Source organism: Barbatula barbatula (genome assembly GCF_947034865.1).
Source record: "Barbatula barbatula genome assembly, chromosome: 14".
Classification (NCBI taxonomy): domain Eukaryota; kingdom Metazoa; phylum Chordata; class Actinopteri; order Cypriniformes; family Nemacheilidae; genus Barbatula; species Barbatula barbatula.
In genome coordinates this window covers 4,105,394-4,122,549 of record NC_136777.1, presented here as the reverse complement: position 1 = coordinate 4,122,549, position 17,156 = coordinate 4,105,394, and the positions used below count along the sequence as shown (strand labels likewise).

The following is a 17,156-nucleotide window of genomic DNA, read 5'->3' as shown; positions in this document are numbered from 1 at the left end:
TAATGTGCCAGTCAGTATAAATGTAGTCAGTTTGTCTTCTGGAGTAGGCTATATGTAAACTTCTATTGTGTGAAATAGTCTATTCAGAACAGTACTAAATCAAATGAACATGACATTTTTATGACTTTTGTCAAAATGATTCAGAGTTTGCATATTCGGCAAGGGGTATGAAACTTATGGGCATTAGGATGCTTTTGCAGATTGTCAGAGTCGGAGAATGTTTAAATGAAACGATTTAAATGATCACTTTGGTAATATACTTCTTGGATAGAACTGTTATTTGACTACCACCCATTTAAAAGTAACTGTGATGATATAGTTACTCAAATGTTGTATTTTAAATACGCAACGCTGTATGTTACATGTATTTCGTTACTCCCCAACCCTGAGTGTGAACACAATGATACAGATCCCTGTGATGATGGAAAATCTGTATCTGTACTGTATCTCTTCAGCTTTTACAACCAACCAAAACCCTAACCATACAGTGCCCATTAATGCCCATTATATTATTAATGACCTGTGAAAAAGGAGATATTTGAAATAGTTTATGACCACATAAATGAAATATTCATTTCCCTGGATTCCTTTTTTGTAGTCAAAAGTGCCCAAGAACTGCATGCTGCATTACATTCTTCAAAATGTCTTCTTTTGTGTTCAACAGGAGAAAACGTGCTTAAGTAATTTCCCCTACTATGGTGTTGAGATCTATTTGGTTATAAGCATTATTCCACATATCTTTCTCCGTGTTCATCGTAATAAAGAAATGCATTCGGAACAACTGTAAATAATGACAGAAGTTTCATCCCGTTATCCCTTTCACAAATTCTAGGAAGACATTGACTACATTAACTAACCTATGCTTAAACACAACAGAGTTTATTGGTTTGGATTATATAAGCAATCATTTACACGGTTGCATTTGTGTTAGGCTGCTCCATACTTTAGGAACGTGGAAAAATGTAAAGAATGCGTTTCCTTAAAAATGTATTATTTTCTTTATTGCTCGTAGCTGTCATTATCATCTCAACAATGATGTCTGGCGTCAATCAATACACACGGAGAGGAGAGAATGACGCCTTTAATAAATAATAAGGGCAGAATATAAGGCTACCGGCGTGCGTGTGAACGCCTCCCTTAAACTCACAGTGACACGGTCTCACATAACACAAGTTTGGGCATTATTCACGATCCAGGTCTCTCTGATGACAGCGTATGTTATATGGTTTAGTTTGACTTTATCTTGAACGATCAGAAGGACTAAGTCTGCTGCGAAGACGGGAAAGAAGCGGACTTTCAGCGGCATGCGCAGGAATTAAGAAGCCGCTGGATCGGAGCTTCGAAGCGGGATCGCTCTGAAATCCAGTCCGCGGACTGAGGCCTACACTTCCGCAGCCGTTACATGTACGTGATTTTAAATAAAACATCAGATGGAGGTTGAAGGAAATATCGCCGTTTGCCGTGTGTTCGCCCGTGAGTGTGAAAACGTGTCCGTTTACTTAAGCAAATAGTGTTGTGTTTGTAAAAGCTGGTCATTTGACAAGCAAAACAGGCTAACGCTAACAACCTCGGTTACCTCACAGGACACAAGTAACGTTAAATTCATCAAATGTAAACGTAGAAATGGAAACCGTTACCGAGAAAATGTGAATTATTGGTTGTTTGTTCAGTTCTGTTGCTAAGAATAGTTGTTAATGAAGTTGAGCCGGTTCATCAAATGCATTCAGATGCGTATATATGATCGGAGAACATATTTTATTCAAGATTGACATATATGACTGTCTCTGTCTACAGGTTTGTGTTGATCAGTTGACATGAGGAGATATACTGGACCGAGTCAGGACGGGTGAGAGCCATTTAAACATTGTACACGCAAGTCTTTCTGATAATATGATCACGTATCAATCCTAAACTATTGAATGCATGTGCTAGATATGATGTGTCGCTTTATTCAAAGTGCACTGTAAAGCTAAGGGGTCATGTAAAGCAATAGCAACCACAAACTGCCCTTACTGTACGTGTACTGTACATGCTTTACAAACGTACAGCTGGCAGACAGCACGATCTATACTAGTGCCTTTAAGTGTATGCATTGTATTCATTAGGGCTTCGGTAATGCATGCTGAGACAGACAGACAGACAGACAGACAGACAGACAGACAGACAGACAGACAGACAGACAGACAGACAGACAGACAGATAGCGTACAATCTAAACCGTTGCCTTTTTGTATGTTTGTATAAATGAATGTAAGGAAGTACACGCTTTGTCAATGAAATGCAACAGTTAACACTGTTTTACAAAACTCTTCAGTATCTAAACTAAACATCCCCGAGATAAATCATGATATTTATGAAAAACTGAAATGAACTCGCGCCTCCGGGAATCCCTGCAAATGTCATTAATTAATTGTTAGGAAGTGTCCCAGAATTCTTTTGTAGCATGTTACAAAGTGTTTCATAGTGGAAGGGTAATCTGCTGAGACCAGCGTTTTCGGATCTTGCTTTAGGATCGTTGTTGTTCTCGTATTTTACTAGAGAGTTTGAGATTAAACACTGTTTTATATGGCCATATATGTGGCCAAAAAGTGAATTAAATATAACCTTGTGATCACTCGTAGGTTTATGTTATCACTAAAAAGCATTTGTGAAATGATGACAATGAATGTGATTTTTTTAGATCCGAAAACCAACTTGTGCACTCTGGAAAGTTCTACGATTCTGTGAGAGAGAGAGAGAGAGAGAGAGAGAGAGAGAGAGAGAGAGAGAAAGAGAAAGGAAGCAAGAAAGCAAGCAAGAAAGCAAGCAAGCAAAGAATAGAAGGGCATTCAATGATATGAACATATGCCAAGGTGTAGGGCACCACAACAGGGATATCATGTTCATTTTCTCAGGCACAACTCAGAATATAGAGGAAGGAAACTGGCTCTCATGGACATAATGGCATGTTTCATGTTTTATACCTGTGCTGTATTGTAAACACACGCTGCGGTCAGACAGTGGTTCAGGTTTCCACGACTTATCACACGAAAGGAAAATCTAACTGTGGTAGACCTGATTTGCATGGGACGTGTGTCCCTGCGGCTAGTCTTTCAGTTAAGGCTGCTAATCTGTATTAATGAATCCTAAATCTCCTGATAATGGAACGAAGCTGATGAAATCCTCCAGGGAGTGGGCTCGCCCGGCGTTAACGGAGGTATTTGCATTCGAGCGTCTGAAGTTTTCGTGCATCTTACATCACACCTACGGTGCTGTGACTGCGACTTGCAAATAGATAGTGAATCATTCTGAAACAGCCCGTGGGGTGTGTGAAAGCGTTCTCTGGTAATTCAGGACAAGCACAGGCAGTGCATAAATATACGGAGCTAAATAGCACAGAGAATGCACTGTAGGCATCGGGTCTTGCGCGATAACTCATGCGTGTCTGCAGAAAAGAATGCGGTTTCTATGTTTGGGAGGTTTAAATGTCAAGAGCGAGTCGTACTTGTCTCATAAACGTGGGTGAAAGTTACTTTAAGTAATTTGCTGATTCTGCACTTTTGGATTCAGTTCCCTTCCTATCCAACATTTGTTTTATTCTTATTATAAAGAGTTTCATATATTTTTTGATTTGTGTTAAATCTGTTCTTCTGCAGTTTTGCTGTAGATTTGAGACAGGCCGTCCTCCAGGCTTGAATCCCAGCATGACTGAGGTGCAGGCCACGGTGGAGTTCTCTGTGGAGCTCCACAAGTTCTACAATGTGGATTTATTCCAGAGAGGGTAAGAACCTTTATTTAAAAAGCTTAATATTTAACGTTATTGGTTGGCTTTATGTTGTTCATGGTATGCAGTAGCAATGAGTCTCTGCTTGAACAGAAAATCACAGCTCACAGTTGATGTTAACTACAGATCACACATATTTCTGTCTGTATACTAAAAAGTTGAAAAGACTGTTAAGTGTGTGGGCAGAGACAGTTTATATACCAACCTGTCTCAACCTCTGGGCAGTTCTTCGGCTGAAAATGACTTATTCCTGTAGTGAAATATCTACGGCTCCTTGTTTAGGACAAATGCTATTATTCAGAACATTAAAGAATTGAGTTACAAGTGTAACATAATTATGGACTTTTCACATCTCAAAATCATGCACTAGATGTGTCCAGTGCCAGAAATAAATTTATATCTGTATTTATCACCATGTAGCTATTTTTACGGGATTAAAAACGCAATCGGAATAACCATGTTGTACAGCCTCATGTGGAAAACTCCAGTCATCTACATAAAACAAGATGAAGTGCATCACATTTCACTTTATTTGATTTGTACTTGGAATTTGATGGACATCACTCAAAAGATAAGATTGTATATAGCAAATGAATAATGAGTCGGGAATACGAAGCTGCGAAAACAGAACGATAACTTTTATAACTTACAGCATAAAATAAATAGTTCTGTTATAGAGTTAGGGAGAAATGTTAGAAATAAAAGCACATTCCTACTTGCGTATAACTTTATACTGCCCTAGATGAAGCCAAACATTTTGTATCATTTGTTGTCATCACTTTCTACACGCACCCCACTAATGGTGTCGTAATGTAAACATCTCCTAAAGGGACGTATTTCAGCAGAGAGGAGGAAACCCCAGGTTGTGCTTGCTCGGGTTAAAATAGCACTTTGCGACATCAGGTTTCCATTCCATGTCTGTTGACGTTGTCGCCGTGGGTCTGACTAAAACAGCGGGCTGTGAGGATTGCTCAGCTGTGAGACAGGAAGGATAACGCAACCCTCAATCTCTTCCTATGCCCGCTTGTTTGTTCTTCTTTTCAGATCTGTGTTCTGCCAGCGCATTGTATTCTTACCCACCTACTAACCCCTTTACATGCATTTTAGATGTATTGACATTTTCATCAGGAGGATAATTGCAGGCTTACTTTAGTTGTTTGAACTTGCGAATGCATGGGAGGATTGAGCGCAGGATATAAACATCTGGTCCGGTTTACCCAGCCATGCTAGAAACGAGGAACTGATTGAAACTAGCGGAGTAAAAAATAACATTTATAACGAAATAAAATAAATATGCAACTTGGCTCTGCACAGGCATGGGAAATCTTTTACACAAATAACTGAATGATTTTTATGACATTTATTTACAAACTTTAGATCTTAAATGCCTGCATGTTTCTACTGTGAAAGCAGTGTTTATTGATCATTTATGGGTGTTGAGTGCCTGTTAACTTGGGTTTAGGTCGAGCGTAATGCAGTCAAGTCATGTTTTGTTTAGTTTGACCTCTTCCTGTCCTCTGCCTCTTTTCTACTAAATAAAAGTCTGCTTATTATGTGGGCTGTTCTGTCCTTACTGTAATTCAAGGCCTCACAGCGGGTGGTCATTGTAGCGGCTCAGCTCATAATAGATCTGGTATTGGTTTTTATGTGTGTGGGACGGAGATGGAGGGCAAAATACAGTCATAAATAAAAAGAATACGTTAGTGTAGTGGTTTCCTCTTTGGAAATGTTATGCCTTTTGTGATATTGTTTCTCTAACGGTTGTTTTCCTGGTTTTGTTAACAGTTTCTATCAGATCCGAGCCAGTATGAAAGTGCCGCCACGGGTACCGCAGAGGGTGGAAGCCAGTCTGCTGCATCCCACAGGTGAAGATTTCTGCGCAACTTAAATGCACGTGCCGTGGTTTCTCAGCTTGACAGAAATAGAAAATGGCATAAAAAATGTCCAAGAATGATGACAAAATCATAAGTGCTTTTATAGTATAGCTGACGTGTTTGCAAAACTGACAGAAAATGTTATATAAATAATTAGGTACTGTATATTGGCCAATTTATTGGTTATCGGCAGCCAATGCTCAAGAATTATCGGTTATCGGTATCGGCGAAAATTTACATATCGGTGCATCCCTTACATTAATATCTCTGTATGGACCTCAGGGCCTGCAGTGAGTGACAGTGGGTTGTAGGAATCTTCACTTTCACTCAACAGGTTCTGTGTGTGGGTGTTTGTTGAAGTGTGTAATGTCTTACACCCCAGGGAATGTTATCCGAAGCATCATTATTCGGCTTGTGAGTCTATTGAATTTTCTCCTCAGAGTGACTAGTGGGACTGTATGTCCGTTTGGACCTTTTATTCTATTTGTTTCATTGCACCCACATGTAATCAAAACGACAAACCATTAAAAATGAATCAATTCTTGGTCTACGGAAGCTCCTCCCTTTTAATGACTTAAAACCTCAATTCGTAAAACTTTAAATTTGTTAAAAGCCTGATAGTACTATTTCAGTCCGTTTGTTAGTTTGCATGTTCACGTGGAAGACAGACATCTGTATAACACTATCTTAGCAATATTCTGCTTTTCCTCAAAGGTTCGGATCTGGCTTTTCCAGCAGCGGTTCAAGATGATGTCATCTGCAGCAAAACCTTTCAGATCCTTTACAAAAACGAGGAGATTGTTGTCAACGACGTCCTCGTATTTAAAGTGATGATGCTGCTAGACGCAAAGAAGGTCAGAGAGTTCACACGGTTTGAATATCAAACACACAAGGAGTTTTTTGTCTTCATCAGTGTGTACTGTTGTACGGTGTTCATCAGTACGGTGTACTGTTTCCTTCAGGTGGAGGAGTCCCTTAATGAAATGGACTTTCAGCTGTCTTTGGATCTGTTTTTCACTGATGGCGACTACACGTATGTGGAAATATAATTGGCTGTCACTTCGGCATTATGAAAAGCATCTCTTACTGTTGCTCATACTAAATGTCCGGTTGTCTGTAAACTGTTGGAAAAGGTCAAACTAGACTAGTTTGACTTTATCTTCGATACATTACCCATAACAAATGTTCCATGTAATACATTTTGTCATTCAAGTTTTTTGTCTACAATCAGGGCCGACGACCCCGGTTCTCTCCAAAGCATCAGCAGTCGAATTCTGCGCTTGCACTTTAGCCTCCACAGAGGCATCCACCAGCACGTCAATGTCATGTTTGACTACTTCCACCTGTCTGTCATCTCTGCCACCGTCCACGCCTCACTGGTGGCCCTGCATCAACCTCTCATCAGGTCAGCATCTGTTTTGAAATAAGAAAAACTGCATCTGTCCAAATGTTATTATTATTATAACAGTATTTCTTAACTGCATTCTGCAACTTTTGCCTCTCTATCGCCATCTCTGTTTGAAACATAAAATTGGGGTTTACGTCGCATGCTTATTTATTTGAATGTTGAAGTCAGAATAATAAATGTGAGACTGACAAAGTACTATTATAAGCTTACTTTTGTGATTCGAGGGAAGAAAAGGAATTCACACTTAGTATATTTACTGTGACTGCTTGTGTGTGTCCTCTCAGTTTCCCACGGCCAGTAAAAAGCACCTGGTTGAATCGTAACGCTCCGGCTCAGTGCAAAGACTCAGTCCTTCCCCTGCTTGAGTCTGTGGTGTTCGGCAGCAGTTATGTCAAACAGCTGTCACCAGATGTAAGAAGACACACACCCATACATGCACCCATTTCCTTAACATTTGCAAAAATATGCATATAGAGACTCTTCATAACTTTTCATTTACATAAAGGAAAGCTACTGAAACTAACAAAACTCGCTTATTAATAATATCAAGTTAATGGGTGTCAGTTTTTTCACTTTCAAACCGATTAGACAAAACACTGCACTTGTCAAGCAAGTTCTGCAGGCAGTGATTTTTCTCATGATATCTGTGGAAGTTTTAACGCTTGCCATAAACCGAGATTATTATGTAACTGAACAGCTTGAGCTATTACTGTAGCCGGGATGTGATGTTTTACATTGCGGCATCACATTTTCTCGATAGCTCAGTGACATTACTAGCTTGCCCTATATAGCAGGTGCCAGATGGACCACAGTGACGTAAAAGGATCTGAAAGGGGTTGAGCACCAGGAGTGTCACTTTTTGCTGGAAAGCAAAAGTGGAAGTATAGAGGGTTGAGTTTATGGGCATTGCTGACTCACCGGTTCAGTCATTACAGTATTTAGAAAAGATTATTAAAATGCCAGTGTTGTAATTTAAATGAGATAAGCTGTTTAAGGAAAGGGTAATTGGTTAAAATGCAGTTCAAAACATTGTTAAAGTTATTGTTACATGTTTTTTTAAATGTAACAAAATACGATAACACAAAAATCACATCTAGGTGACTGACATTTACTTTCAGAGCACACATGGAAATAGTTATGATAATTGAAATGATTGTGCAGTTTTCAAACATTTAGTAATGCATCGAGCTGTTTCTCATGCTTTGCAGGGGAAAAGCTTTGTGGTGTCAGATCAGTGCCTACAGCACGCCTTCAGCCTGCACCAGAACACGTGTGCCAGCCTGCTGCGGGCATATCAAGGCCTGTTCTGTTACTTAACCTCCCTGACCAAGAACCTTCCCTCATCCCAGCGTATGGAGTTAGGTAAGCGGTCCAAAATATAAGTCCAGTTTCAGCCTCAACTAAGACTCATTTGTTTCCGTTCATGTTTCCATGTGAATGAAGGTTAGGGTTTGGCTAGTCATGGTGTATTAAGGGTGTGTTCACATATGCCATGTAAGGTTAGATTAAAACAAACTCTGATGCGATTGGTCTGTTAATGCGTTTTTTTTGTGCAAGTGTGAACGATGCCACAGGAACCCTGGTGGGCTCCAAACAAGCAGACCGAGACCACGGAAAAGCTGGGTATCAGTCCACTTTCAAACGAACTCTGGCGCGGTTCGATTTCATTTAAAAATTATAAATCATAAAAGGTGTCCAATCACGTTAACATGTAAGCGGTTAGGTTCGATATCTTTAGGTTCGCTGTTAAAATGCCAGTCTGAACGCCAAGCAAATCGGGTACCGACTACAAAACTGAACCCTAAGCTTAACGTTGGCTTGCTTTAACATTTTTTTGCACTATTAAAACTGATCTGAAGTCATAAACTGTCTTCATTATTATTCAAAGAATATGAAACAGATATACACTGATGCATGATGGGTAAAACACTTAAAATATGTGATAGACTCCAATTTAGCAAATTTTGTGTTTTTAAAGTTGTAATTGTTTTTCACAATGTTCCATCAAATATATTGTGTCTAATTTAAGACAAAATTGTTTTTACGAACTTTGTCATCCTTTTGTCTGTAAAAGTGTTTTTATGGTACGTGTATGAAGTAATTTTCTTTAACATTTTAACATCTTACCAGTGCTAATAGTGAAATACTCGTTTTGTACTAATATACACACTCACTAATAAATAACCCTTTAGATATCTGCCGTTATCTGCCTCACTTGGCTTTAAATACTACATTAATAAATTATCTACAGTCTTTCTTTCCAGCTCTACTACTGTATGCATCTGTCTTTCTTATATGTATTGGCATGCAGATCCGTCTGTCTTCCAAATATTGCACCTCAAAAAGTGCTTTTCAATCCTGAACTGTAAACTCACTCAAAGCTAATCTACTCACCTCCTCCCGCTTCTATATGAATTTGTGACTTGCATGTATTTAAAAGTTAACTTTAAAGCTCAAACACCAAAAAAAAGTAAAGTGAAAGTTTTAAATGTGCCTATATGTGCAATCCCACCACTAGCCAAGCCCAGCATGCAGGTCCTTTATGAGCGAGTTCTCAGACGACCTTACCCTCCAGGCAGAAGGCACGTCTACATAGGTACGTCCCTCCAAAACCGATCCTCGGCTCCACTCAACATGCCTCTTGCCTTTCGTTTGTCCTTTTCTTCTCTTCCCCTGACCTGTACGTTTGTTACAGGCAAGCGTTCTTCACTGATGGAGCTCTTAGATCAGATTAGATCTTCTATCTTCTTGTAGTGTCTCAGATTTCAGGCTGACTTCGGATTTCAAATTTCTTTGAACATATTCCTCTGACTGAGTCCTACTTCCTGTGATGTTGATCCTTTCCTTTCAAGTGCTGTCAGTCACAGACTCTTCAGCCAGACTTATCTCATTCTTTCTACTGTTGATGTATAAACACCAATCTCACTTTGCTGTCTTATTCTTATTTGTTTAGAAGAACTTGATGTGGACGCCAGGCTTCATGATCTATGTGAACATGTCAAGGTATGCGATGGCTTCTTAGGTTTATCTGAATGTATGCTTTCTGTACATGATAAACATTTTTGCCAAACTTCTTATTCATTCTCATTCAAGAAATCTGCACTTGTGTGTGTTGCAGCAGAGGGTGGAGAGCCCAGATGAGCTTGCTGAACTGGTGAACATGAACTTGGCCCAGCTTTGCTCTCTGCTCATGGCATTGTGGGGGAGTTTCCTGGAAGTGGTGTCATTAAATGAACGTGTTTCGATGCTGTTGGCCCAGGAGCACCATACACTACGGGTAAGTTCTGAGATCTCCCGCTTTAAGATGCACATCTCTTTTTGATAAACATCAGAATGATAAGCATTCCTATGCATTTTAAGCCAGAAACATGGATGCATGGTACTCCACAGACATCCTTGCTTTACTGTGTACCTTGATACAAACCTCAAATCTCCAAGTTGCTATCTTAAAATCTCAACTTTCCTTACCTTGTCTTGCGTTGTCCTGTAAATTGGCACTTTTAAGTTAGCTAGCTACAAATATTTAAACACTTGGGCCTGGTTTCACAGACAAAACTTAAGGCTAGTCCCAGACTAAAAGGAATGTTTGCCCTGTCTTGACTAGAAATATCTTAAAATGTATCAGTGCCATTGATTTGTCACGAGATGCACACCAGTTCTTTATTCGTCTAAGGCATTTTTATAAAAGCGACATAATTATCTTAATTCAACTGAGGCAAAGTTCTGGCTCAAGCGAAGACGTGTTTGTGAAACCAGACCTTGAGGTTTATGCATGTGCTACTGTATTTGTTAAACCAGTGCTCCGCCATGACAGGATTGGAAAGGAAAGGAGAAACTGTAAAACTAGATTTATGGTCAATTTATACCTAGCCTGCTTGTGCAGTACGGCTCAATCGATATTTTGTTGTACTATGGAATGCATGCACACAAACTTGATTGTGTAGCTATAAGCGTTTGTGTTTACATTCTTGCGAACAGCAAGTTTCAACCCTCACTTATCTTCTGTTTTTATTTAATAGGTGCGAAGATTTGCTGAAGCTTTCTTTTGCCTTGAGCACCCCAGACAGAGTGCCCTGGCCTACCAGGAATTGCAGTATGTGTTAAAATGTCATTATTGTGATGGCTTATAGAAATGTACATTTTCATGGGAATGTAAATTAACCTTTTTGCTTGACAGTGCCCACAGTCACCAACAGATGACCACAGCTATCAAGAGCTCATCTTACTTCCAGTCCTTACCACCTCTTCCTGTTGAGTGTGCTGATCTTGATGGGGATGTCAACTCTCTGCCAATCATCTTCGAGGACCGATATTTAGAATCGGTTACTGAAGGTATATAACACGGCATAGGGGTTACAAGGCTTCAATTAATTTGACCTTTTGTATTCCATTAAAAGAACAAAGAAATCAAAACTTGGGTTTTGTGGCTTTTGGTCCATATCTATATAACACCACCCATTGATGGAAAAGACACATTTTCTAAATTGTTGTGACCTTGCATCCCGTCTGGTGTGGACACGTTGTGAAGGTTTACTATACATGAAATCAAGAACTTTACAAAATAACAAATTTAACAGATGTAAACATTGAAGTGCAATGCACTTAATGGGGAGTATGATTGTGAAAAGTGTTAGAAATGCTAATGCTAAAAATAATTTCCATTAAGATCGTGACGGTCCATGGCTCGGCCTTCACAACACCAGAAGTGTTACTGTCTCCACTAAACCAGACAAATCAAATTCTAAGGACCCAATTGCTGGTGGGGTAGGAGCCTTTGGTCCGTACTCAGATAAGCAGCAGGACACCCTTGCCAACGCTTGGCCTGAACAAAATGAACCACCCCTCAAATCCAAAGCCAAATCCATCAAATTGAAGAAGAATGCCAGGACGGAAAATTCCAAGAAGTTGACCAGGCAAAGCTCAAAAGACTCTGTTATCCTCACAGGCTACAAGAACTTGAAGCTTCCTCACAACGAACCAACCACCAAGTCCAAAGAAGATGACACTCAATGCAATCAAAAAGATGATGTACATGAGGTAGGCCTACTCTGTGACCTCAGTGGTAGACCGGGACATTCGTTTGTCCATCAGAATGACACTGCAACAGCCAATTTTGCTCATAATGCTAGAGACTGCACAGCTAGTGACATCAAAGGAAACATGTCCACTGTCCACAGCGATAGCTTTTCTAATCTTTTGCATGTGCGGGTTAGGCCCCAGGCAGGTACTGGAGCAGAAGCCACCCAGGGCACAGCAGAGCACAGGGTTGATCCGACACACGCCCCTGCCGGGCTCAAACATATCGATGTCAAACCGAGTGACAAGGACCCCTACCAGGGCGAAAAGGTCACCGTTCTTCTACCACACCAAAAAGATCCGACCCCCAAGAAAGATGTTCCAGAGATCACACAGACTGATTTCTCTAAAGAGTTTAAGAGTCGAGTTGAGGATGGTTCCACGATGGTCGGACACACTGGAGGTTGTGCGGCCGTATTGAGGAGCGACTGTGTTCCTCAAGCCTCCTCCCGTCTCTCAGACTCTGGCATTGAGAGCGAGCCCAGCTCCGCAACACAGCTGGCCCCACTTTCTCCATCTGCTTTTGCCCCTACTGGACTCGAGCAGCCAAAAGCGCAGATTCCACAGAGACTCCCTCCGCTTAGCCCAGCCTCCAGAGGAACCAGCACGTTGGAGGGACTCAATCCAGAGAGCACCAGCGGAGTGAGCGGAGTCCAGTCTTCCCTCACCTCCATCAATTCACTTCCCTCAGATGATGAGGTGGAGACAGAGACCGTTAGCAGGAAGTCCAGCATCCTGGTGCAGGAACAAAGCCTCATCTTTTCTGGAGAATGTCATAGCCTCCCACTTTCCAACACTAGGACCTCAGCTCACCAAAGAGGCTCCGGAGATGGGTTGTCATCTCATGACGGAGACTCCCGCTGTGAACCCTCCGCTCCCACCCGGCATTTGGGATCTGCTGAGCCAGGTGAAGGAGGTATGGCGAATGAGTCTTGCAGCGAGCCTCAAACTACCGCCCAGTCTAGTACGTCAGCCACCAGCAGCACAGATCTGGTCAAGAAAGGATTTGTGGAGAACTACTTTGGCTCGCGCTCCAGCACGGATGTGTCTGAGATCAGCCCGCTGGAGACTGCCGCCATAACACTGGGGATTCAGACTCACCCCGATGCCAATTATGATGAAGAAGAGGAGGATGAGGAACAGGAACATGAGATGATTGAGAACGGTTACTATGAGGAGACGGACGGGCCGGTTTATGTTAACGGAGTGTCCGGTGATGAAGACAGATGTGTGGATGGGGGTGCAGAGGGGAGGAACCTTTTTTATGAGCACTTGGGATTGGAACAGCTCCAGGAAACATACGCCCCCTCAGCTGCCCTGCTGGCACGGCCTACTGGACCAGTACCAATCAGTAATGACATGTGCTGGTACAAGAGCGCCCCCACTGCTCAGATGAAAGCGTAAGATTACTTTTATCTTTTAGGAAATTACATTTTTGCAGTATTATGTAATTTTACGATATTCTTGCATTATAACGGTTTCACTGTGTATGTGAATTTAGGTTTGTGCAAGCGAAAGAGGAATTAAAACAACTAAAGTTGCCAGGTTTCCTGTACAGCGAGGTGGCAGATCTGGCTTCCACTGTGCCGTATTTCAGTCTGGATGAGGATGAGAGCTGTGATGAGGGCATACACCTTATAGTGTGTGTACACGGCCTGGACGGTGAGCAGTCATACGCGCACATATTTGGTTGTGTATGTAAAAAGTTGATAGCAAAAATGTGAAATTCAGTTTTAATAAAAGCTCTCATTCCTTTAGGCAACAGTGCAGATCTGCGGCTGGTGAAGACTTACCTGGAGCTCGGTTTACCTGGTGCTCACATAGACTTCCTAATGTCAGAGCGCAACCAGGTAAGCTGCACGCATGTCCCATGATCAGACACTGTGTGGTTTATATAAAACAGCTTCATGGATGCTTTTACAAAATGAAACATTTTGTTGCCGTCTGGCAGAAACTTTGTATCGGCAGTGTTCATTATTATTTGTTTTTTGACGCATTTTATAGATCATGAAGGTCAGGCTTCATGTTTGTTTGTGGGTTTTGCAAATATTTGACCAATAAAAAGTATTTAAAAGAGCGTTTCTGATGTAACAGTGGTTTTCCTGAGCAATTTGGGGAATACAATGTTTCCATCCGAGGGCAATGATTTGAAACATTGTGACATTGATAAACCTTGTTTCCTTTTGTTGTTATTTAGAATGACACTTTTGCTGATTTTGAGTCAATGACCGACAGGCTTTTGGATGAAATAGTGCAGTACATACAAATCTACAATCTCACAGTTTCAAAGATAAGGTAAGACCTCACACACTCCAATACAGATCACTCAGTTTGGGGCAGGGTCTATAGGCCACTTTGCAAGATATAACACTACCACTTTTGGTTGAATTTCTTTTATTGAATAAATGTTTTATCTTACATACAAAATATTTTTTTGTAATTTTTTTATATCTTGATTCGGATATAAATGTACTGTTGGTTTTATTTTGTTTATTTGTCTAGTGTTAAAAAAGTTATTTTGGACCAGTGTTGGTGCAGCTTTGTTTACGTATTCCGTAGGGGTCTATTGACCATTTCAAAGCAACAACAAACATGAACCTTACTGCGCATACATGGCCTTAACTTAACTTCTGGTACACATCTGCAAAGAATAGAGTCCCTGTAGATTATATCTGATAAAAAGCAAGTAAATTACATTAGCTAGCAAGTTAAAATAAATGTTAAATAAAATGTCTAAGCAGAATTATTCTGGGTTATCAGTAGAAGAACCATTATTTGGCCAAACTTAATGACCTATTCAACAAATCGTTTATTTAACACAATTATTATTAAATAAAATATTATTGTAAATTAATATCAAGTAAATAAACTATAAATAGTTGTATTATTAACCAGACAGATCAACAAACACAGACTGGAAGCTAACTTTGTGCCAGGTGTGAACGTCCGATGAAAGCGTCTGTAAGCGCATTTTATTATGACCTCATTGGTAGCTGGGGAAAGCTTATATTTTTTAAGTCAAATCTTAAAAAGCATATGTTGTTCACTTAAGAATACATATTCAATTTTGTGTCTCTTAAGTTTTGTGGGTCACTCTCTGGGAAATCTGATCGTCCGCTCGGTGCTGACGAGGCCCAGGTTTAAGTGTTATCTCAGCAGACTGCACACGTTTCTTTCTCTCTCTGGACCTCATCTGGGCACACTGTACAATAGCTCAGCCCTCGTCAATACAGGTACACACCGTCTCACCACTTCAGCAGTTTTCTGAAGATAGTCTTTAATGAACTGTAAGTATCCCGCTGCTAACTCATTTTTCTCTGTCAGGGTTGTGGTTTATGCAGAAGTGGAAGAAATCCGGCTCTCTCTTGCAGCTGACCTGTCGGGACCACTCGGATCCACGCCAGACTTTCCTCTATAAGCTGAGTAAGAAAGCAGGTAAGTTTTACTCTGCTGCTGCTAAGTTTTTTGGGTTTGGGGTAATCCATATTCATACCTTAACATTTTGTTTCAGGTCTTCAGTTCTTTAAGAATGTAGTACTGGTGGGATCTTTGCAGGACCGATATGTTCCGTATCACTCTGCTCGAATCGAGATGTGCAAAACAGCCGTAAAGGACAAACAGACTGGTGAGGATGTGTCTATTTTTTATGAATAAATTGTACATCAGAAAATGTTGAAATTGTTTTTGCTTTAAATATGTTTTTTTTGGGGTCAAAAACATACAACAAATCGTTACTTCTGTGGAAGCGGTTGTTTCTTTTAAATTTGCCGGTCACATTTAACATTTTTGTATAGCATCTAACCACACATTTCTGGTCTGTGTCCCTGTATTTTTATTCTCTTGTCTGGTCAGGTCCAGTGTATGCCGAGATGATAGAAAACCTTCTACTTCCTGTACTTCAGAACGAAGACTGTAACCTGGTCCGTTATGACGTCATCCATGCATTACCCAACACCGCCAACTCTTTGATAGGCCGGGCAGCTCACATTGCGGTCCTGGACTCTGAGATTTTCCTGGAGAAGTTCTTCCTGGTGGCAGGACTCAAGTTTTTCCAGTAGCCTCCTAGGTCGGAAGAATCCAGAGTGAATACCTCACAGCAAATTGACTTTTTTCAACCATTTTTCTGATTTGTTTTTCACGGTTATATCTATGCTTGTGGAGGTAAAGCAAAAAATATATCAGTGTTATTTTTGTTTCTACTTAGCCTCTTGTGAATGTGGAATTTATCGTTTTCCTTTTTCTACTGCCATTTTTAAACAATAATTTTAATTTCCTATTCATCTTTAAGAAACTATATCCTCCTTGGTATTTTTTCAGTGTTATTTGTCAAACATTAATTTTTACCATTTTTGATCAGCGATTCATTCTAGTAAACTATCTTATTCTGAACTGGAAATGTAGCTGCTAAAAGAAGAATGAAATATTTATTTGGGTTGGGGATTCAAGTCTTCAAGGTGATAGCTCGTTCACTTCACCATCGCTGTCCGAGTAGGCTTGCATCTGACCTGCATACATTTTTCTATCAAATTGCCATTTGACTACATTTTTTACAAAACAATTTTTTTAATACCACGTCAAAGGCTTCCCGAATATGTGATTGTAGCTAAAACAAAGCAGCCTTGGACTGTGTTGGTTTTATACGATGTCTCTGGTGCCCATTGCATTGTCATGCACAATTTAAACCCAGCCTGGTGTTGGGTGGAAAACACACTCTTGGCATGTTAGTGTTTTAATTTAAGTATGGGGAATAGTGGTAACTAGTTAACTGGGGTTGGGTGTGGATTAGACGGTTAGTTGAGTTTAGTCCGCACAAAAAGCTGTAGACACACCACATGGTTCTGGGAAAATATTTATTGGTTTCCTGTGGAGGAATTAATTGATGCTTGTGTGCAAAAAACACTTTAAATAAAACATTCAATTTATTTCGTCTTTGTTAAAATGGTTTTGTATACATTTCATGAAATCTATTCGCAATAAATGTCTTCTCTTATAACAGAAATTTGTTTCATTTTTGTTATTTTAAAGGAGTTTCTCCA

The 17,156-nt window shown here is 40.3% G+C and overlaps 1 protein-coding gene across 4 annotated transcripts; it reads left to right on the top strand.

The window, feature by feature from the left end:
- The first annotated feature begins 1,118 nt into the window (after positions 1 to 1,118).
- fam135a (family with sequence similarity 135 member A) lies at positions 1,119 to 17,116 on the top strand. Of its 4 annotated transcripts, none has more exons than XM_079472459.1 (22): positions 1,134 to 1,404; positions 1,795 to 1,846; positions 3,635 to 3,759; positions 5,548 to 5,627; positions 6,351 to 6,490; positions 6,599 to 6,669; positions 6,868 to 7,041; positions 7,329 to 7,455; positions 8,253 to 8,406; positions 9,563 to 9,640; positions 9,998 to 10,047; positions 10,163 to 10,321; positions 11,064 to 11,137; positions 11,222 to 11,376; positions 11,711 to 13,520; positions 13,622 to 13,782; positions 13,879 to 13,970; positions 14,318 to 14,415; positions 15,202 to 15,353; positions 15,445 to 15,555; positions 15,632 to 15,745; positions 15,973 to 17,116. In XM_079472459.1, the coding sequence occupies exons 3-22, from the start codon at positions 3,683 to 3,685 to the stop codon at positions 16,176 to 16,178; spliced, it is 4,083 nt and encodes a 1,360-aa protein (XP_079328585.1). In that variant the 5' UTR covers positions 1,134 to 1,404; positions 1,795 to 1,846; positions 3,635 to 3,682; the 3' UTR covers positions 16,179 to 17,116. The 4 variants fall into 4 exon arrangements, with proteins under 4 accessions (XP_079328588.1, XP_079328585.1, XP_079328586.1 ...); XM_079472460.1 differs by having other exon boundaries at positions 1,134 to 1,473; XM_079472462.1 differs by lacking the exon at positions 9,563 to 9,640 and having other exon boundaries at positions 1,119 to 1,473.
- The last annotated feature ends 40 nt before the right edge of the window (positions 17,117 to 17,156 follow it).